Below are 23,306 nucleotides of genomic sequence, written 5' to 3'. Positions count from 1 at the left end.
GGGACTCCTCTCCTCTCCTGATTCCACCACATTAGATGTTAAAACTGTGTTATACCGATTTAAAAGTGGTTCTTCAATGAGAATGAGTTTCAGTAAGAGTTTGAGTAAGAGTAAGGGTATGTGTATGAGTATGAGTATAATTTGAGTTTTAGTTTGTTTATGAGTTTATGTTTCAGTTTGAGTATGAGTTTGAGTTAAGGCTAGAGTTTGAGTTTTACATTGAGAATGAGTTTGACTTTTACATTGAGACAGTTTGAGTATGAGTTTGATTTAAGGCATGACTTTGAGTTTTACATTGAGAATGAGTTTGAGTTTGAGTGTGAGTTCGAGTGTCTCAGCGTTACCCAGGGAATGGCCCCACACGAACACGGCGGGCCTGCCGTGGCCGGTCTGTATGGTGGTGTGGAGCCAGTCGTACACCACCAGCGAGTCCTCCACCACGCCGCTTTCGCTCGGCTGGATGTTTGTGGAGTCGCCGTAGCCTGGAAGATAGTTGCAGGAAGGTTGTAGTGGTTGGAAATAAAAAAAAAATCAATTTTTCTATTGGATTCGTTAGTAATTAGAGACCCGCCCGGTCTTCGCACTGATGCAATAATACATGATATCTAAATATTTAAACTAGCTGCTAGCTGCGCCCCGCGGTTTCACCCGCGTAAGTCCGTATCCCGTAGGAATATCGGGATAAAAAGTTGTGTATATGTTATTTCAATTGTCCAGCTATCTACGTACCAAATTGCATTGCAATCGGTTCAGTAGTTTTTGCGTGAAAGAACAACAAACACACACACACACACACACATCCTTACAAACTTTCGCATTTATAATATTAGTAGGAAGTAGCATATAACTCAAAGATGACTGTCTGACAGTGAACTATCAACGCACAGCCCAAACCACTGGACGGATCGGCCTGATGAAAAGATGAAATTTCTCGCAATAGTCATAGCATATGTATAACGTAGGCATCTGCTAAAAAAGGATTTTGATTAATTCTTCCCCCAAGGGGATAAAACTGGGGATGAAAGTTTGCATCATGAAAATTAATTAAGACCGCGCGAGCGAAGCTGCGGACAACAGCTAGTATACATATTAACCTTCCTCTTGAATCACTCTATCTATTAAAACAAACAACAAAATCTGTTGCGTAATTTTAAAGATTTAAGTATACAGACATACAGACGGCAAAAAGCGTGTATTTTATACAATATAATGATGTACTCAAAAAAGACCATTGGCCGTAAAAACTTCCACAAAGCCGGTTAAAAAGTTAATTATACGGTAAGTTAAAAAACATAATTAATTCCATACATGTACTTAATTAAAATACACACAAATTTCATTAAGTATAACATAAAAAGGTCACCAAATCGCAAGGTCAAAAAATAACTTTCCGAGGTCGAGCAATGGACAATTTACATATGAACTCAATATGAAGCTGAAGAGTTTGTTTGTTAGAACGCGTTATACTCTGGAACTGCTGGACCGATTCGAATAATTCTCTCAGCATTGCATATGTATGTGATAGCAAGGTACTAAATTACTAAAATAAAAATCCGGTATCACATATTCTTTCGCCATTTGAATGCTGCATATTCACTCAGTAGGCTTTATTTTAATTCGTTTTTCATCGAGGTCAAGCCGAGCGGAGCCGGGACGAGCGTCTAGTAATGTAATAAAAAAACAATCACCACATTAACAATAATTACCACTTCATGTGGTATCAACAAAAACTATAATAAAAAATTCATATTAATTATACAAAAAAAAAAAATCACGATAAACGCGCGTGCAGATAAAAAAACATAATATATCTCACCTCGATAATCAAAAGCGATTGTGTGAAAATCCATTTTTTGAAAGAATTTGTACAATTCTATTCTGTGCGACGCTGCGCGGGAGTTTGAGTTGCCTGAAAAACACAATAAACATGTTACATGAGTAAATAGCAAATATTAGAAACTAGATCACGAGGCGGGATTCGAACCCGGGTCTTTTTGCCAAAGCGCAGCAACACCTAGCCTCCTACTCTTTCGTTTTAATGTGCATAAGGGATATACTCTCATTTATAAAGCATTCCTATGCTGTATTTACAAAAATTAAATTTAATACAATAAACATGTTAAAATAAAAAAAATAATCAAAAATTATAAAATATTCGTTCAAATATCTTATAGGGTTGTTTAATTTATGTTTTTATTTTTTTTTCATGTCATAGCGGGCAACTGAGCAGGTGGTTCGCCTGATGGTAATCGATATCATGAACAGTCGCAGAGGCACTACCTCAGCGAATACGCTGCCCGCTTTTAAGGGGTACCTAAAGGATAAGGAAAGGATTGACGTCTTGAATGAGGGAATGGACTGGGAAGGGCGAGGAAGAAACGGGACTCCGAAATTTTATTATCATATATTTACATGTATCACCTATACAAAAAAATCTTATACAGGGTGTTTCAACTCAAACTCAAATTGCGCCCCAATTACCATGACAATAGAGTATAATGGGCCGATTCGAGTTAGCGAGCTCGTCGTCCAAGCGCCTACTCAGCACTTCCTTGTCGGAGCTGTCATCGAAATTCCCTTTCAGCTTCTCGTAGCAGCTCTTCGGCAGAATGTGCCAGATGCCTGGAAAGGGGAATTTCGGACATCATATTCATGTAAATCGAAAAAATAAAAATAAACAATTTTATGAAGAAGTAGAATATGACGCATTTTGGTATTACAAACAAACAAACAAAAACACTTTATTGTGTACCAAATGATAAGAAAAAAAAAGGAATAGAATATATACGTTATACACATTACTAACTGTTCGACCAGGCTTCGCGTACGTTTATCTTATCCACTATTCTGTACGTGTTTATCGTAATTGAGTAAAAAACAAATAAAATAAATACATTCATTATATTTTTAGTGTACGATACAACTCATAGCACTAAGAGAACCCATACAAATCTGACGGTATATCTATACGTAATATTGTAAAGCTGAAGAGTCTGTTTGTTTGAACGCACTAATCTAAGGAACTACTCGTCCGATTTAAAAAATTCTTTCATTGTTAGATAGTTTCAGTGTACCACGGGCGATGCCGGGGCAGACCGCTAGCCATTCATAAACTAATAACATAAAGCTGAGAAGTTTGTTTGATTGTTGGAACGCGCTAATCTCATAAACTACAAGACCGTATTAAAAAATCCATAATCGTTAAATAGTATTTGAAACAAATACGCTCGTAATCATAACCTCGTCCTTTTTTGAAGTCGGTTGAAAAAATAGTAGTACATATCAATAACATCGTCACCTCCATACGATTCTGTATTTAGCAGTACAAGGCCTACTGACCCACTGACTTGATTAGTGCCTTTTAACTAGTTTTTTTAAACATAAACGTAAAATAATTAACATAGACCTTCGCACGATTCCACATTATACACTTGTATAATTTATCTGTATGTTAATAATATATACGAATATAAAAATTGGAATGACTGTTTGTAATATTTAAAAAATTACACCACTTTTTACTAATGACTATTATGGATATTTAATGTACGAAAAAAAATTGTATACAATTCTTGTTTGTTGGTATGTCATATTTCCTGAAAGAGATGTTTTTATTTTGACGGGTCTTTGACCACACAGATAAATCAAAGAGCATAGAAATAACTTCAAATAATATAAAATATTATTAACAAGTAACACTTATGTTACAATTATTGCTATATATTCGAATGAATATCTACCATTTTAAATCATTCCTATCTTTTTATATCTACAAAACTACTTGGGCTTGAAAAGAAAGTAAGGAGAGTCGAGGCATCAGCTTGTATTTCATAATATACCGAAAATTATTCTCTCGTACGATAATATTTGATTTTCAAATCACATCGCAATCGAGGACGCAAAAAACAACGTAGCGTCATTAATATTCATCAATAGAAATGCGTTCAAAGTTTCGAATTAATTTCGTGCCGGACAATACATTAAATTATTGTTTTATTCTTTACAATCGGGCAAACGGTTGGCTAGTAGCGAGTCCTTGTGAAGCTTCATGGGCGGTGTTAAAAGAGTTGCCTGCCTTATTTACTGTATATTCTAAATACTTATATAATTAAAAGGACTACTTATTTAACTGACTGAATGACATTGTGATGTATGAACGCACAGCCCAGCCCACTGGACGGATCCGCCTGAAATTTGGCATGCATATAGAATAGAAGTGGTATTTATTAGTTTTTTAAAACTGTATTCAATATTTAAAAAATTACATTAACAACATTTCAACGCTTCACATTACATATGAATACGCTTACCCAATTTAACGGGGCACTTATCAACTTTCGACTGGTACTCGATGGTAATATTTCTACCGCCCTCTATACCGCTGGATGCTGGGTCTTCGTAGTCTATGTGGAACGGCCATTGGGCTGAAATATAACATATCTACTGAGCTTACGATACGAGAAACTTAACAAGACCATACTGAACAAAATAATGGAGTATATACATCAAATAAATGATAGAATAATTTAAAAAAAAGATAAGTATTTAACATTGATTATAAGAAAATCGGTTGCCTAGAAGAAATGGCTTATAGCCATAAGGCCGCCAATTGTATACAAAATCTTTTATTTCTACAATTATTATCATATATTGTGTATTGTTTGTGTATACAATGAAGAATAAATAAATAAAAAATAAATTATACATACCAAAATTCGCAAAAATTAAGCTACGCTGGAATGTCTTGGAGTACTTAAATATCAAAGGCACAACGGCCACATGGAATACAAACAATCCCGCTGTTATTGAGGCACCAAATATGAACACCCTGTAATCAAAGGAACGTCAAAAATTATCTGTAAAACTTAAAGGTATATAAGTTGTTTTTAGTTAGTAGAAGACAGTAAGAATAAATTATAAACAACTTGTAAATGCAAAAGGGAAACAATTCTTTGAAAGGGCAGGCATAGTTTGTTAATATTATAATAACCAATGTTGTTGATGTATGTTTGTTACTCTTTCATGTGGAAACTACTGAACGGATTTTGATGATGCTCAGTGACGGAGCTAATGTAACAATGATGCATAAGCTTTATAGAAAAATTGCTTGTACTGGCACGGTTAGTTAGTATATATAACTAACCTGGCAAATGCTGTTCCGCCCATCTCTTATAATCACGGTGTGATTCATACTTTGCATCTAATATCAAGTATACTAGTAATTTTGTAAAATCTTACAATCTATGACTAAGTTCCTAGATGTGGGAGTACACTACGAAATGCTAAGCATTTAGAATAAGCGTACAATCATTTTTAAATTAACATTTAAATTATTACTCAAAACATAAAACTAAATTTATTAAAAGCACAAATTTTTACGGACAATAAACAGGCTATAATATAAATATAAATTTTGGTTAGTAAAGAGTTCTTTTAATACAAAAATTACTTACGCAATAATGTATAAAGGCACACACATTAGGAATCCCTGCATGTTGCTATAGTTAGTAGTACAAATTTCAATTAATAACACACGACACTTGTGAGATGATTATTCAAAGGACAGCTATTTTTTTTGACTAATTCTACACGATTAGAAAAATTTAAGAATAAAAAAACTACTCTATAGCTATTTTATTAGAAGGAAAAAAATGTGCGATGCGCTGAAACTAACATTTTTCAACACAGATTTTCTATTGATTCCGTCTCAAAAATTCTTGAACGGTTGAGCACTTTCAATAATCTTTACACGTATTCCGGAAAAAAATTAAGAAAACCTTGATTATTAATTTAATGCTGTTAATTTAATAAACCCGTTATTCCACCTGTCTGTCTTCACTTTTCGCTTTAAAATTGAAGGATATTTGAACTTTGAAGTTTGAAGTATAAACGTCATTTCTCATGTGTCATTGTCAATAAATCTATGACGTCAATTACAGATAAGGATACTAATTATGAATATAGAATATAGGTACCTATTTAAATCAAACATGATAATTTAGATATATGGATTTGATTATGAAAATATATAAACATATACAAACATTTTGTATTTTATTTTCACCTGCAAATAAAAGAAAGCATGCTAATTAATGTTCTCGTGGATATCACAATACATACTAATACAAAAAGAAACTGGTAGTCTAAGTATTTATACAAAAACAGGGGAAAAATAAAAGTTGAACAATGAGTTAAAAGAATTTTTTTTTTTTGTTAATGTTCACAATAGTAATTTGAAACTAAAAAATGTCATTATCATCATCATCATCATCAGCCCATACTACATACATTTCTCAGCATAAACTTAATGTATACTTTTTACAATGTAATCACATTTACTTTTGATCACACCTACATCAAATAAAACATAAATAATGAGCGTGACAACTCGAATAATGTCCCGTGCTAACAACAGGGCATGTGTAGCTTAGGCGTCTTACTTTCGTGTTTCGTCCCTTGCCCCCTTCGTTCAATATAATGATCAACCTTTCTAAACACATTTACAGTGTATAATCTATGACGTCTTTCTTTAACGTTGGTTGAACGACAAATACCTAAATGACTACATGATGTTTTTTTAAATCACGAATGCTAATAAAATAAGTAAAAAAGTTCAGGCTAAAGTATTGTAGGTATATTATGTTAATTGACTAGTCTTCGTCAGGAGTATATGGAGAGATCATTCTCCACCCATTAATTCAGTTTGCTACTTAAACATATACGATATAATAACCATTACAATACGTTTAATTTGCTTTTTAAAGTTTGAAACGGAGAGACCATGTGCAATTTCATTTTTGTTGATTTATCAAAAACATTTACTACGGGATCCGTATAACATTTAATTTCCATAACTTCAGATGTGATAATTTCATTCTTAATGTTAGCTGCTTTCATAATATTATCAATAGATGGTGCCCAAAAATGATATGTCGCAATCAAGTGTCCATAATTAGCCACTACACAGCCAGACAAACTTGTTACAAAGTCAATTTTTACAATAATTATAATTCTTTTTGCTGTTAAAACTGTACTTGATATTTGATTTGGACGGAGATAGATAAAACCTTGTCTAGAAGCACCAAAATTCACAGACACAAATTTCATTTCGTTTTTCCTCCACGAATGTTTTATTTTAAACCGTATCCCATCAAAATTAGCATTCACATTATATGAAAATTCACCAGGATATCCGGTATTCGACCATTTTGTTACCACAGTATTTTCAACTCTTTCGTACAGTGCAATTTTAGATTTAATAGTGTCTGTTGTGTTATTTATATGACTGCTAGATTTCAGAACAACATCCTCAATAATCGTATCGTATATTTCAACATTCTTTACTCTTATATCTCTATTGACTTGCTTCCAATCAAATTTACTGTACAAATTGTGGTATTCAGTCGGATCTTTGAGGAACACTTCGTCAGGAGTTTGACCAAATTCCACGCGACAGCCACGTTTTAAATTTTCCTTCGTTATATTGAAGAGAATAATGTCCGTGCCACTTATTAATTTTTCATCGACACCGGAGTAAGTCACATTATTTTTATCTTTATTTGGTGCCACATTTATCGTGATTTCTAAGTCACTAACACATTTTACAATAATATTGTTAGTTAACAATAAAATTGGCAGTATTTTAAACATTTTCAATCATATTTCCTTTAGCAGACTGACTGTAATAATTAATTTAATGACGTGCAATGTAATTATTTGCAAATATAGTGATTTCCTATGTATTATCGTGTGACCTCAACCTGTGTAATATGTTGTAGATGAAGAAAAAACAGACTAATTATCATAATTTGCTCTTCGTTCTTTTTTATATCATTTTCAATTAGTTATACTAGTGAATTTTTCATATTTGTTTTTTTTTTCAGATAGTCCATATATGGAAGAAGGCTACGCAGTCTCGGAGACACTCACCCTTCCTAGTCCATTCCTTCTTTCCAAATTGTAAATGCTTTCCTAATTCCTTCCCCCTTAAAAGCGGGCAGCGCATTCGCATAAGCTCTCTTCTCCGAATGTTTTATCTAACTATCTAACCACCAGCTCAGTTGCCCGCACATGGCATAAATAAATGTATAGGCTATATTATATAACGACACGGAAGAAACAGGGGGCAGCTAGTATAGGAAAACACACGGAATTTGAACACATAAGGATAATAAATAGGAAACGAATTTTCTTTTAAGCATATGAGAGACGCTGACCGTTCTACTAAGACTGTCCCATTGGTACAAGTGCCAGTGAAAAAAAAAATTGTACAATCCTCTTAGATTGAAAAATCTATACAAAATGTGTCATTCACTAACATGACCCATTTTTTAGTTACTCACTGTACGCAATTACTGGTTTTTACAGCCACTAACAATGTGACGTATGCAAACCGCGGAATTTCATGAAATATGAATAATACAAACGTTTCCTGTTATATTTCGTCACTTTCATAGGTGTCAGTGTGTCTACTGAACTAAGGCAATAAGCGCGGTTTATTCGTCCACTTGTTTGTTAGAATTCATGTACAAAAAAAAGCAACAATCAACCCTCCAATATTAAGTTTATTACCAAGAAAGCCTCTGAAATGTGTCCAAAGTTTTTTGTGCAGTGAACTTTATAAAATACTGGTGAAAATAAAAAAAGGGATCTAGACAAAGAGTATAGATACAATGGAAGTTACAACTGAAGTATTTACCACAGATTCAATTGATGCATTCACTTATAATTACAACGGTACTTCGGAAGCAACTATTACATATACGAATGTTACGCTAACCCCACTCTACTTCGTAGAGATGCTGCAAAAGTTCAAACATTTTATAATAGCTGAAGTGATTCTGACAGCAATTATTCTCTTAATTTCTATAGTCGCGAATCTAAAATTGACATTGTGGCGAATGAATTACAGGAATCAGATGCTTTTGCAATTGAGTATAGCAAGATTTCTAAAAAGATTAGTGCTCTTAACCAATGTAGTATCAAGTTATTACAAAAGAACGTTTTTGATTAATTTCCTACTCCTAGCGCTGCAGGTGTACACCGACTGTGTTATAATAATCTTAGTTATTTTCTTTATAAAGCACATGTATGATAGTGTTATTGTGGTTGTGGTGAATTTGAAGAAAAATGACTTGTACAATGTAACATTATGCTCGTGGTTGATACCAATTATATTAAGTATTTGTTATACTGTAATTACTTGCTATTTCGAGGAAAGGATTACTTATTTAATAATGTGCTGTTTGATCCGATGGCCGCTCATGTTATGCGGTACGGGGTTGTATTTATTCATTTTGTGCAAAGTTGTTTCGGAGAAGATAAGAAAATATGCGATCAGTTTAACGGTTATTACGTTCTTTTTGTGCTTAATCATAAATTTGTATTTGTTTTCGGAAGATTTGCTTATATTATGGTGTCCAAGTAAATATACTGTTGTGTTCCTTAATTATTTTATTTTGGGGTTGATGTTGAACTCTATGATATTGTGTTTTTATATTGTGTTATTGATGAAAACTTGTAAAAAGGAATTAAAAATTAAAAGTTGTATTGTTAACAATTAAAAGTTTCACAATGGATTAATAGGTTTGTCAAATAGAACGCGTGCTTAGCGCGCGTCATGGAGTTAAAGTTTTTTTTTTGAGTCGGGAAATTTTGCATAAAGACGCCGCGCTGTAATGCAGAATATGTTATGTTTTGACCTAGTACAGTATTTTATTATCTGTGGTTATTCTTTATATGTGCAGTTACATTATCTTTTTTAGTTTTTTTTTTTTTGTTGAAGCGTAGATACGTGTCGTGCTTTAAAAATACTGGATGATATTAAATTGTCAATAAAAATCCAAACAGAACAAAAATACGACAGTTGTTTTCTATTAAACCTTAACCTTTAACCCTTTAAAAAGATTTCTTATGAAACACGGATACTTGACTAGATATATCTAACTATAGTTTCAATACTGTCTAGTGTCTTTATTTCATTAGAACACTTAGTTTTTATATAATACTGGAAATAATAGAAAATAATGGAAACACTATTATAGCCAACAACACTTACAGACCTCTTGAACTGTCTAGTCAAGATCAAAATATGTTTTAGATAAGGAGGTCATGGTCTAGATTCAATCTTATAAACAGGAAAGATTGATTTTTTTGTTTATTTGTTACGATTGACTCGGAATCTATTCGATCGAGTTTAATTATATTATGTTTGCTATTTGAAATATCCATCTATATTTAACAAATAATGTAGGCGAAGTACCTATAGGTTCATTAAGTAAGTTAAAGTAATATTTTATTTCTTTTCCTGGTCAACCAAAGCGAAGCCGGCAGATGGTATTATTTTCTATCCTTACCACAGATAACATACCATATCATACCATACGATACATGCCATAGTATTATATTATCTGTGACAATGTCATACTGGTCCTTACCAAACCAATCTATAATTATATATATATATATATATATATATATATATATATAATTGTAGAAATTTAATTAAAGAAATGAATTTGGATATTGACATCACGTTGTATCAATTGCATGTAATTACAACTGACGAATACTGTACTAATAATTATACTTAAAGATGAATTTGTTATCTGTCGGCTCTCATAAACTGTTTCTTATTCATACTTTAAAACCGGAGCAACGTAAAAAAAAAACACATTTCCCGCCCTTTTTTCGCATTGTTTTTAAAAATAAAATTACATGATATTACATAAAATCATTAGATATTTTCTTTTTAGGGAAGCAATATGCTTCAATTAAATACGCATTAAGACTGCAATAATATACTTGACTGAAATATGACAGTTTCTTCTATATATGAAATATATATTAATTGAGAACTTTACATCTGAATTAAAACAAAAATATCTCTTTAGTAATATTATAAATATATAAAATAAAAATAAACAAAAATCGTTTATAGAGTAACCATACATTGATTCAACACAAACGCTGAATCGAATTGGAAGAAATTTCGTATCTACTTTATTCTTGACTACGTGGGCGAAGCTGAGGGCGGACCAGTTTGATAAAAACAACAAACACATACAAATATAGTCTAGTTTTCGAATTCGATTATCCGTGAATAGAAGTCTATAATCGTTTATTTGATGGGATCAATCGTTACATGCAATGTGATTCACTTGACAATGGTGATCGTGATGTATCATTCTTTGTCCGCAAGATGGCGTCCTTGTACCTAATTTGTGTGAAGAAATCGTGCTGAGCCTTAAAAATGTTTAAACAATACGGAAAAGCATACACATTTCTTTTAATGTTTGACTCAAGCCATCTTTGAACTTTATTATTTTTTTGGTGGTACGCCTGATGGTAAGCGCTACCACCGCCCATGAACATTTGGAGAGGCATAAGGTCCATTGGAGACCTTACAAATACAATTATTATTACTTACGCCTCTACAAATGGATTGCCGTCTTTTTGGGAAGGGATTAAGAAAGGATTGACGATAGGAATAAAGGAAAGGACTGGGAAGGGTAAGGAAAAGGATATTGGCCTCCTCATAATCTGTAGTGACTTGAATTCAAATAATTCTGCTTCCAAAGGAAGTTTTTCACATTTTTGCAGCATATTTCAAAACGTAACAAAAAAAAAATTAACCAGTACTTTCTGAGATCAACTCGTTCTAATAAACAGTCCAATAAGTTCTTTGTATTTATTTTATTAGAATGATTAGATTCTTATGACAAAAATGCTGGTCAATCCATGATCTATGATAATGAAAAATAATATAAAACAAAAAAAAAAAAAACAGATTCTCAATTGTATTTTTGTCTGCGTAATTATTAAATTGATTGTTTGAATTGATGATTAATATATTGAACAAACTGGTATTTTCTTTCTTTTATTGCGCGCCAATTATTCCCAATATGAATTGATAATATGAAAACGTTAATTGCTATGTTCGTTATTTAAAATAACTGTTTGTAAATATAAAGCTTCTCTTTTGTCAAAGGAAATATAAATAAATGTTTTCATATTGATTATCATCAAAGCATGTCTTGTCTTCATCACAAATAATATATTACTAAGATACTATCTTCACTTAAAAGTACATATTATAAATCTTTCCCGTGGCACATCCAACTTCATCAGAATGGGTCCAGCCGTTTTGTTCGGGCCTACTGACAATCAATTACAAAACGATTTAAGTTAGATATGCACAATTCATGTTTTAGAATTTGAAGTAACATACTTAGCATTCATGGGAACAAACTTAATCCTTCCAATTTAAGTATAGCAAGCTTAGTCAACTTACTACAACAAGTAAGCTTAAGTGAAGTTGTTAGGTAACTTGTTAAAGCTTACTAAATTGATTTTACAATATGTCAAAACAAAGGCCTCTCTAGCTGGTAATTATATTTGACTAGTCCCTAGACTAAGTACTGCGCGGGCTATAATACTAGAGAGTAATCATTTTTCTACTGGTGAAAGAAATTTGAAAATAAATAAAAAGTTTTTGAGACTAGCTGTTGTCCGCAACTTCGACCGCATGGATTAAATATATATTCCGGTGCAAAATTTCTCCTTCTATCTTGTCTCCTTTGGACCAGAATTATAGATAGAGGTTTACTGCATGCCATGGTCAGTATTTTATAGAAAAGATGAGGGCCGCCTGTGCGCCGCATGTGCTTAGTCCGTTTGTATTTACTTATAGAAAACCCTCAACTTAAAAAAATGTCTTATTTACTTCTTATGGCATATATTATTAATCACATTATCGTCAAAATCGGTGCAGTTTAGAAAATTAGTGTAGGATTAAAGAACAGACGAAAACTTAAATCTTTTTAACAAACAGAACCATCTTCAATTTGTCAGGACAAGACCAATTTTAAAAATAATAAATTTAAAAAATGCAGTCGAATAAGGAACCTCCGCCTTTTTTGAGATCGGTTGACAATCATGTTTGAATGAACTCTATTCCAAAAGCATATAATAATATCAGTGTTAAATTGAGATTTGGTGTTAAATTAAAGACCGCGTATGTCGTGCCCACTGAAGGTCCAAATAACAATATGCAATACCAATCTAGAGTTAACACTCGATTTCATTTAACAATTGATTTGGAGCAAGTGTAGTCTATTGTGACCATCTTCGAAAACATATAAAACATTTTGTACTTTAAGTCCAAGGGTTAGATGTCAAATTGAGTTAACTATTTCCGTACAGTATGTTGGTGGTAGAATGGTAGATTCAAGTAGTAATACGTATAAATACTCGGTTAGTTTGGTGGTGATACCATTCGGATATTGGCTTGTGAATCTTCAAGTAGTAATTAATACACAAAAGAAAACTCAAAATCAGTTTATTCTTTTTATTCTTGATTTGAAATAAGAAGATCGATTCTTCGTTTATTTTTTTTTTTAGGTTGACAGCAGTCAAAATGTTTATTAAAGTGAGTAATATAATTAGTATTAATATAAATAGATAAATCTTAAAAAAAAAACTAACACGGTTCCTTATAGGGCTACTACATACCTTCTGCATAGAATTATTATACCATCTGAAATTATATTAAATAAAGTACGAATATTTATTAAAACTGCATATTTCTTCGTATATCATTTTCATTGGTTCGCGCTTGTAACGAGTTCGAGTCCCAACACATAAAAAAGTAATTTTAAAGTATATTTTTTAAACTATAAATCAAAATATCGTGTAACTTGTACATAAGCTAAACTAAGGAAATTTTATACCCTATTTTTCAGGTATTCCTTACTGTTAGCATGGTTGCCTGCGTGATGGCTGAACCTCCTGTGGGGTACGTTATTTTGAAAGTATTTGATGAAGATATCACATGTATTTTGCAATAATAAATCTATTGAAGTATTTATACAAAATTTAACAAAAATTACATTTTGCAGAGATACATATTCACATGCCGATCACCCAGGTCAACGTTCGTTGCCAACGCAATATGGAACTCCAGCTTTTGGATCTCGCTCCTTTAATCAAGAATACTCACCGCCATCTGAAGAGTATGGTGTTCCCGGATTACGGTCCGCCCAGACATATTCAAGCACACGACTTTCCCAGAAATATGGAGCACCGAAAGAAAGGACCACACCGTCACAGAGTTATGGTGCGCCTACGGCTCGCGGTATACTGGACGCTGCACGCGACGTTTCTCGTCAGTACATACCAGCTGCACGTTCCCAAGGCTACAATTCCCAATTAATTGCTAGAAACGCCCAACAGTCATCCCAAGGATACGGTGCTCCTGAAGCTAGAATAATAAACAAGAACGTCGAAGAGCTGTCTCAGGAATATGGCGTTCCTGCTTTGAGAAGTTTGTCTGATACTTTTTCAGTGCCAGCCATACCTTCTGATTCTTACGGTGCTCCGCTGCAAAGATCTCTAGATATTCCTTCTGAGCAATATGGTGCACCTCAGAGAAGCTTTGGCAATAAGTCTCCAAGCTTCCGTTCATCTGTTTCCCAAACATATGGCGCTCCCCGCTCTAACTATGCGGCTTCTTCAAAATACAATTCATTCAATGCTCGATCTCAAAGCCACAAAATTTCGGACACATATGGTGCTCCTGCCAGATCTTTGTCCAGTCAATACGGAGCGCCAAGCAATAGTTTTAAAGCATCTTCTTACGAAAATAGCCCCTCTGAAACATACGGAGTTCCCAATGAAAGATCATTGAGCACTGAATACGGAGCACCTAGCGGTAGTTTCAACACCAATGCATTTGTTTCATCTTATGAGTCTGCTAGGTAAGAAAATATATTTTAAATTTTACTTTAATATCTAAGGAATATAAGGAAAAGCTCTACTTGAGTTTTTGCTTTCATTGTTGGTTCATAATTTACCTTATGTTTTTAATTGTAAGGTCCTCTCCATCTCCCAAATATGGTGCGCCAGCGCGTGATGCGATGCCTTCTGACCAGTACGGAGTTCCAGACCTGACTTCAATTCTTTCTTCCCAAGGCTATGACTATGCACGAAATGCTCTTGATGAATTGTTAAACCAGGTCTGTTTAAAACCACTCCACCTTATTTGTGTAATTATTAATCTGAAGAGTTGTTCAATTAGACGTGTTTTATATAACAGGAGCCAGCAAACTACGATTTCGGGTACAAAGTAAACGACTTGGAAAGTGGGAGTGACTTTGGACACACGGAGACGAGGCAAGAGAACAAAGCTGAAGGCTCATACTTTGTGGTTTTGCCTGATGGATCAAAACAGGTAATGAGGCAAATTACTCCAAGAATAAAAAGGGCTCGTTGGGGTCGAGGAAAAAGATTAGATATATTCCAGTTTACTCAAAATTAAATTAAATAAATTCATTGTTCTTCTTAGCACCATTTATATAATTTATTATATTTTCAGGTGGTAGAATATGAAGCGGACGAGCGTGGCTTCAAGCCCAGGATCTCAGTGGAGCCAGCTGAGAGCAAGGGCTATGATGACAACGCGGCTGACCTCGCCAGATCTGGTCCCTATTAATGAAGAACACGGCTATCAATGAAATATATTATTTTGAATCAATTGCAGTCTCTAAATGATTTCGATCAATCATAAAAAAGCTGGTGAAATTCAATATTGTATGTCAATTGTCAATTGCAATAGCACTAAAACTTTCGGCTCATTTTATTTATTAATCAGTTCAACAGCTTTTTGTATTTTGTTTTCTTGTTACAATAAGTATGCGTGATACTCATTCAATTAATGTTATTTTAAATGTTACCGACTCGAAATATCCTAAACTTTTGTAAATTACCAAACCTATAATTATATAAAAAGTTTGAAACTGTAATTTGTTAAATGCTTCAAGCATTGAATGGAATTGTGATCGACGGACATGTTTGTAAAATACTCTAATTATTTATTACTGGCAATAAAAAATGTAAAAAAAAATGATCGCTAAGCTAAGCTAGTGATGTAGTTCGAAGAATAGTGCCATTAAACGTTTTAAATGTTTATTGAATTTTTATTTATACAATTTATGAGTACTCATTTATCAAACCCATTATCTAACTTTATATGAACTTTATAATGTCTCAATATGAGAGAGTATTGGTTTAATTTTGAATTTACTCTGCACTATAAAATTATTGTGTGCTAAAATACGAAAAGAACTAAATGTTGTATAACCTGCGACGTGAGACTATAACTTATCGAAATTGATATTAAAAGAGGAAAATTTGTGTTTTTTTATGTATGTTTGTATTCACACAAAAAAATACTGGGCCGATTTCAATAATTCTTTCAGTATAGAAAGCTGCATCTTTTCTGAGTGATATAAGCTATATATTATGTGTCACAGGCGAAGCCAGAGCAAATAGCTAGGAACATGCATTTTTAAATCATTAGGTGGAAATAAAATAAAAACTTTGTCCTAACTTGGACTCTTTGGAAATATACAGCAAATGATATATTTCCCTTATTATAAAAATTAATCCAAATTCAGGCGCAAATGTTGTCAATTATTTCTTCCAGGCTGAAAACTTGTACAATGATAACTGCTCAGTCAATGCTCAATCCACCAACTTGCATCTGCAGCTCGCCACACTAATGCTACACTTACCTTTACATACTCTAACATTGTACAAGGAACACGGAAGGAATTGGACCTGACATCCGCTGCTGGTTCGGGGAACATAATTCTCTTTTTATTTTTTTGCCTCCACCGACGCAAAAAGAGGTTGTGAGATTGATGTCAATGTCTGTCTGTGTGTGTCGGTATGTGGAATTGTAGCTCTCAAACGAATGGACCGATTTCGATTGAGTTTTTTCATTTTAAAGTTAATTTTCTTGAGGCAGTTCTTATCAGGGTTTGATGACAATCCGTCGAATATAGCGGCCGGAACTAATTGTCGGATAAAATATTATTCTTACAACTCCCTGTATCTATCATGTGAAAAGACTTGATAAGTAAAAAACTATCATACACCTGTCAAACACACATTCAACATGGACAAAAAACATTACAAGATCGCGCTTTAAATTAGTTTAAATGCAATTTTATAATGATATAATTACAGTTTAAATACTATCACAGTACAGCAACTATTCGCTATTATTTCACAATGAGTAGAAAAGTCTTTAAACGACTCTGAAGTTCGTTTTGACGTGACAACATCTTAAATTAGGTTGCGGCTCGGAGGCACTTATGAAAAAGTGTAACGCCCGGTAACGTTACGATGAGTCACCGAACTATGATCGGTCCGCCGCGCGCGCAGCACTAGAGAATTAGGCGCATTGAATAAGCGAGTGCTAGTGTCTCTGTCTCTGTCTTTTTAGTAAACAAAATATATTTTCTATAGTTAAAATTTGTGCAATTGTTATTTTCATTTAATTCCTTGTTCCTATTGTGCAATTTAATAATATTCATATCAATAAATATTCTACCGAGAAAATGACGTTGTCACGTAAAATCTTCGCCCGCAAAACCGACTTTACAGGCAACCATTTTTATCAACGGCATTTGTTGTAGCTGCCTTATATTCTGCATAATGTATGGAGTGATCATTTTCAAATGTGAAAAGTTTCGTGTTTAGTACCGTAGCATATTTTTATCATTATGTAAAATAACATTTATAACTGAGGATTGAGTCGAATTCCTTATCAAAATTATGTGTATTTTTATCGTCCACTTCACGAATAATTCTAAATACAATTATATAATTAACTAACTTCACGACTCCGCACGGATGGATTTGTCAAAAAGTTCATAATAATTTTTGAGTCCCCGGTATTTTTTCCTCGTATACCAACTGATATAGAATGTGCCTATAGGTACTTAAAATACAGTAATTTATATCTGTGGTCCACCGCACATGCTTTGAAGTTTGAACTATAGAGTTTCCCGTTTAGGTATGTCCTGTGTCATTACTTCATTTACAGTCGACTGTTAATTAATTATTGATTGTTAAAGTAAAATTAATATATAGAAAGAAAGTAAGACAGTAAAGACGTTTATTTTAATGACATGTCACACATCAAGTTTACAGATAAGTTTCAGGCATAAGTTAAATATAAAGAAAAAATAACGTTTTTACATCGATACATGTGATGTGGAGTTTACACGGTGATATTCTGTAAAGCAGAAGTTAAGTTTTATCTCATTTTTTTTTTCTTCTCTAAAATACATAATTGTTTTGATATTATTTTCATTTGACCATAACATTTAAAGTGAATGTTCATCTGACAATCTTACTATATCCTAGGATATAGTAAGATCCTAGTCTTACTAATTTTATAAATGCGAAAGTTTATAAGGATGTGTGTGTGTGTTTGTTGCTCTCTCATTCAAAAACTACTAAACCGATTGCATAGAAATTTGGTACGTAGATAGCTGGACAAATGGAATAACATATAGGCAATATATTGTAACGAGATATGGACTTATGTGGGTGAAACCGTGTGGCGCAGCAGGGCGCGCAGCTAGTTGTCCATAACATAGATGATTAAGGAATAAAGCTACAGAGCGCAACTCAGGGTACCAAGATACAAGTATATTGCTAATTTGGGCTCCACTGTAATTTTATACTTTAAGTAATCCATGCCAATTTAAAGAAAAAACTTGGTAGCGTAAGCACTGTTTTCATGTATGAATTATTGTGTAACAACTAATTGGACAAATAAATTAATTTCATATAATTTCATTTTCATTGTAGATACATCGCAGCACCGGTTTTCAGTGGGCCCTTTTCAACACTCAAAAGAAAAGTGTATTAAACAATACACTTTTCTATATAATATACACTTTACGGGGGACGATTGCAGTATCTATACTAATATTGTAAAGCTGAAGAGTGGGTTTGTTTGTTCTTAAAATCTCAGGAACAACTGGTCCGATTTGAAAAATTATTTCAATGCTAGATAGCCCACTTATTAAGTAAGACTAAAGGTTTTAAAACTTACTTTGCCGGTCAAATAACATTTGACTGCAAAAATCAATTAAAATTATTTTTAACTATAGTGCATCAGTCAACAGGCACTTCGAACGGTTTTAAGTTTTGAGTAGTATCTACACACATACAAGATTTTAATTTTATTAAATTATGAGCTTCCGCCCGCGGCGTTGCCCACATGAAATTAGGACATTCAAAAACGATTTAGTTATTCCAAGAGAACATTTATCAAAAGTATCCTATCACCCAAGTCAGCTCATACCCTGTTTCTATACTAAATTTCATCAAAATCCGTTCAGTAGATTAAGCATGATTGACGGAGAAACATCCAAACAAAAAAACTTTCGCATTTATAACATTAGTGTGATTTAAATGCTCTATTGTAATACTATATACCATCACATACACAAAAAGGCACACATAGAACTTAAGGCGGTCTTATTGCCTAAACAGAAATAAATTAAAAATTGCAACAGTATCTCCAAAACATTAGGAATAGGATATTAGATTTAAAACGAATTTAATTAAATATTAGATATTTTCAGATCTCTATTACGTAAAGTACGCTTGGAACTTTCAATGATCAAACCTTGTTTGTATACTTTATTGTGTGCCTTAGCATAGCTTCTTCCAATACGTTTCTACGTAATTTTATTCGTTTTAAGATTAAATTCCTTCATATTCTAGAAGACTTCGCCCGCGTCTTCGCCCATGTAGTCAATAATAGTTAAAAGTCGAAATTCAAAAAGCCGATGGTAGAAAGCAAACCCCAGAGCTTCAGGAGTACGATAAAATTATAATGATGTATACTTATCACTTAATGTTTTTGGTTTAATACTTTATTAATTATAAGAATTCGTTAATAAAACATTGTCCTCAATTTTGCCATCCATATACATCGCATTCCAAAATACTTATTTGTCAAAATTTATTTGAAGTACCTTCAGGTTCTGATAGTGAATTTCTAGATGACCTGCAGCAAGTGTTCAAGATTCAGGTTATCTTATTGTAAAGATTTGTAAAAATAAATCACACAAGTCGTGCATAATGAAGGCCCGAATCAAGAGCGAGTGTTGTCTATTCTAATGGTGATTATTACAATAGTCAACGTACATGCTACTCTATTGCAAGCGAATAAAGCTTAAAATGCCATATAAAGATAATGCTTAATGTTGGTGGTAGGATGGTATTGTCAAATACAGAATATTATAAATAGTTGGCTAGTGTAGTGTGATACCATTCAAGTATTGACTTGTGAATCTTCCAATACCCTTAAGAGTAGGTCGAAGAATTGGCCAATACTAACAATATATGAAGCAAAATAAGATTAAAATTAAGTCCACAATAGCTCTATTAATTTAAAATCAAGAATATAAACCTGAGTGGAAAATAAACGAGACGAAAATGAAAGTGCGTAATTGTGTAATGTATCATATTATGTTATTTTGATGTAGGGAAGCCCGTGGTGAAATAAATATTATCTACCTATTTGTTTCACACATTGATTTTCAATAAGTGATTCGGTTTATATGCCCTATCAGGATCTTTAACCTAATCACCACACTAAGAAGGTGGTCAGTGCTGGTCAAACAAAAATTGTCAAAATTAATTTTTTCGTCATCAGTTAAGGCATTGTTCTATGCATCCAATACAAAATCTTGTTAAGTAATTATTATATATTTTCTTGGTTTGCAGGTATTGATTGCAATTAGCGTGATTACCTGTGTTTTGGCCGAACCTCCAGTGGGGTATGTTACTTTATAAATTTTTAAATGTACCCATGTGTATTCTAATGCCTAAGCTTTATCGTTTGTAATATCCTTATTTCCAATTGTCTTTCTATATTTTGCAGGGATTCATACACACATGCCGAACACCCAGGTCAACGTTCGTTGCCAACGCAATATGGAACTCCAGCTTTTGGATCTCGCTCCTTTAATCAAGAATACTCAAAGCCATCTGAAGAGTATGGTGTTCCCGGATTACGGTCCGCCGAGACATATTCAAACACACGACTTTCCCAGAAATATGGACCACCGAAAGAAAGGGCCACGCCGTCACAGAGTTATGGTGCGCCTACGGCTCGCGGTATACTGGACGCTGCACGCGACGTTTCTCGTCAGTACATACCAACTGCACGTTCCCAAGGCTACAATTCCCAATTAATTGCTAGAAACGCCCAACAGTCATCCCAAGGATACGGTGCTCCTGAAGCTAGAATAATAAACAAGAACGTGGAAGAGCTGTCTCAGGAATATGGCGTTCCTGCTTTGAGAAGTTTGTCTGATACTATTTCAGTGCCAGCCATACCTTCTGATTCTTACGGTGCTCCGCTGCAAAGATCTCTAGATATTCCTTCTGAACAATATGGTGCACCTCAGAGAAGCTTTGGCTCCAATAAGTCTCCAAGCTTCCGTTCATCTGTTTCCCAAACATATGGCGCTCCCCGCTCTAACTATGCGGCTTCTTCAAAGTACAATTCATTCAATGCTCGATCTCAAAGCCACAAAATTTCGGACACATATGGTGCTCCTGCCAGATCTTTGTCCAGTCAATACGGAGCGCCAAGCAATAGTTTTAAAGCATCTTCTTACGAAAATAGCCCCTCTGAAACATACGGAGTTCCCAATGAAAGATCATTGAGCACTGAATACGGGACACCTAGCGGTAGTTTAAACAGCAATGCATTTGTTTCATCTTATGAGTCTGCTAGGTAAGAAAATATGTTTGAAATTTTACTTTAATATCTAAGGAATATAAGGAAAAGCTCTACTTGAGTTTTTGCTTTCATTGTTGGTTCATAATTTACCTTATGTTTTTAATTGTAAGGTCCCCTCCATCTTCCAAGTATGTTGCGCCAGCGCGTGATGCGATGCCTTCTGACCAGTACGGAGTTCCAGACCTGACTTCAATTCTTTCTTCCCAAGGCTATGACTATGCACGAAATGCTCTTGATGAATTGTTAAACCAGGTTTGTTTAAAACCACTCCACCTTATTTGTGTAATTATTAATCTGAAGAGTTGTTCAATTAGACGTGTTTTATATAACAGGAGCCAGCGAACTACGATTTCGGGTACAAAGTAAACGACTTGGAAAGTGGGAGTGACTTTGGACACACGGAGACGAGGCAAGAGAACAAAGCTGAAGGCTCCTATTTCGTGGTTTTGCCTGATGGATCAAAACAGGTAATGAGGCAAATTACTCCAAGAATGAAAAGGGCTCATTGGGGTCGAGGAAAAAAAAAATCTATTCCATTTTACTCCAAATTAAATTAAATAAATTCATTGTTCTTCTTAGCACCTGGTGTTACAATCATGACAGAGTTTAATATAATTTATATTTTCTAGGTGGTAGAATATGAAGCGGACGAGCGTGGCTTCAAGCCCAGGATCTCAGTGGAGCCAGCTGAGAGCAAGGGCTATGATGACAACGCGGCTGACCTCGCCAGATCTGGTCCCTATTAGAATAATACACTTATTACTAAAATGAAAATTATTTCACTCAGAATATAATGACGTTTCAATATATACTGGTTGTTTATTTTTGGATTTCTATGTTTTTGTAATATCAATGTATTCCAATTATATTATAACTAGCTGTGACCCGCGGTTGAAACCGCGTAAGTCCGTATCCCGTACGAATATCGGTATAAAAAGTGCCTATGTGTTATTTCAGTTGTCCAGCTATCTACGAAGCAAAATAGTATTTTTATTCACCAATAGATGTCAGGAAAAAACACGAATAAAACACGAATATGACATTTCCTAAAAAAAAATCCTAGCTAGATCGAATTATCGCCCCCGAAACCCCCTATATACTAAATTTTATGAAAATCGTTGGAGCCAATTCCGAGATTCCAATTATATATATATATACAAGAATTGCTCGTTTAAAGGTATAAGATAAGATAACAATACTTAATGAATATAAGGAAAATTTAAATGACTGAATTTGTTTACTTTTAATGGTCTGCTACAATGGTATAATTACAATATTATTTAATAAAAGACAATTTGCTCACGCCTACACAATTACATTTAAATACATTTATTGAACTTAAAATAAAAAATGGACTAATAGAAACACAATAAAATTTGTGGTTTAAGACGAGATGTGATGAGGTAGTCCGTTTTAAATTTGAAAGCATTTTTATCAAAAGTTTGTACTTTGTTAAAATAATTGTTTACTTATAACATATGTACCTACCTAATAAATACCATTTATTAAGAGAATTCGGGGATTTTAAAAATATAATACTTGGAACATTTTCATAATTATTTCGAAAATATCGAAAAGATTCAAATTCTTAAATTAAAAAGAACGTAATTACTTTCGGTTAATGAAGCATTGGATGTCATGTTATGTTTGGCTATTAAATGTTTAAACTAGGTAAATGCATTGAATG

At 33.5% G+C, this 23,306-nt stretch overlaps 4 protein-coding genes across 5 annotated transcripts in view; 2 read left to right on the top strand and 2 right to left on the bottom strand.

The window, feature by feature from the left end:
- LOC119836061 (lysophosphatidylserine lipase ABHD12-like) overlaps positions 1-5,850 on the bottom strand; it is an 11,686-nt gene extending 5,836 nt beyond the window's left edge. Inside the window, exons 1-7 of one of the 2 annotated variants that reach the window (XM_038361274.1) lie at positions 5,675-5,850; positions 5,454-5,498; positions 4,710-4,828; positions 4,311-4,424; positions 2,482-2,622; positions 1,817-1,909; positions 345-482 (exon numbers count right to left, since the gene is read on the bottom strand). In XM_038361274.1, coding sequence (XP_038217202.1) covers positions 345-482; positions 1,817-1,909; positions 2,482-2,622; positions 4,311-4,424; positions 4,710-4,828; positions 5,454-5,494 — 646 coding nt within the window. In that variant the 5' untranslated portion in view covers positions 5,495-5,498; positions 5,675-5,850. The remainder of the gene's footprint in view (positions 1-344; positions 483-1,816; positions 1,910-2,481; positions 2,623-4,310; positions 4,425-4,709; positions 4,829-5,453; positions 5,499-5,674) is intronic. The other variant, XM_038361275.1, reaches the window with a different exon arrangement.
- A 709-nt stretch (positions 5,851-6,559) lies between these two features.
- On the bottom strand, positions 6,560-7,660 carry LOC119836072. Its single transcript, XM_038361285.1, has one exon. It carries the CDS (start codon positions 7,648-7,650, stop codon positions 6,736-6,738), a length of 915 nt encoding a protein of 304 aa, XP_038217213.1. The 5' UTR covers positions 7,651-7,660; the 3' UTR covers positions 6,560-6,735.
- Positions 7,661-13,417: 5,757 nt separating this feature from the next.
- LOC119835942 (pro-resilin-like) lies at positions 13,418-15,490 on the top strand. The gene is made up of 6 exons (XM_038361076.1): positions 13,418-13,429; positions 13,743-13,795; positions 13,899-14,756; positions 14,873-15,014; positions 15,095-15,229; positions 15,374-15,490. Exons 1-6 carry the CDS (start codon positions 13,418-13,420, stop codon positions 15,488-15,490), a joined length of 1,317 nt encoding a protein of 438 aa, XP_038217004.1.
- A 4,378-nt stretch (positions 15,491-19,868) lies between these two features.
- LOC119835941 (pro-resilin-like) lies at positions 19,869-22,365 on the top strand. The gene is made up of 5 exons (XM_038361075.1): positions 19,869-19,897; positions 20,753-21,613; positions 21,730-21,871; positions 21,952-22,086; positions 22,249-22,365. The coding sequence occupies exons 1-5, from the start codon at positions 19,869-19,871 to the stop codon at positions 22,363-22,365; spliced, it is 1,284 nt and encodes a 427-aa protein (XP_038217003.1).
- Positions 22,366-23,306: the final 941 nt, after the last annotated feature.

The sequence above is a fragment of the Zerene cesonia genome, chromosome 22 (assembly GCF_012273895.1).
Source record: "Zerene cesonia ecotype Mississippi chromosome 22, Zerene_cesonia_1.1, whole genome shotgun sequence".
NCBI lineage: Eukaryota > Metazoa > Arthropoda > Insecta > Lepidoptera > Pieridae > Zerene > Zerene cesonia.
This window is presented reverse-complemented; position numbering and strand designations above follow the sequence as displayed.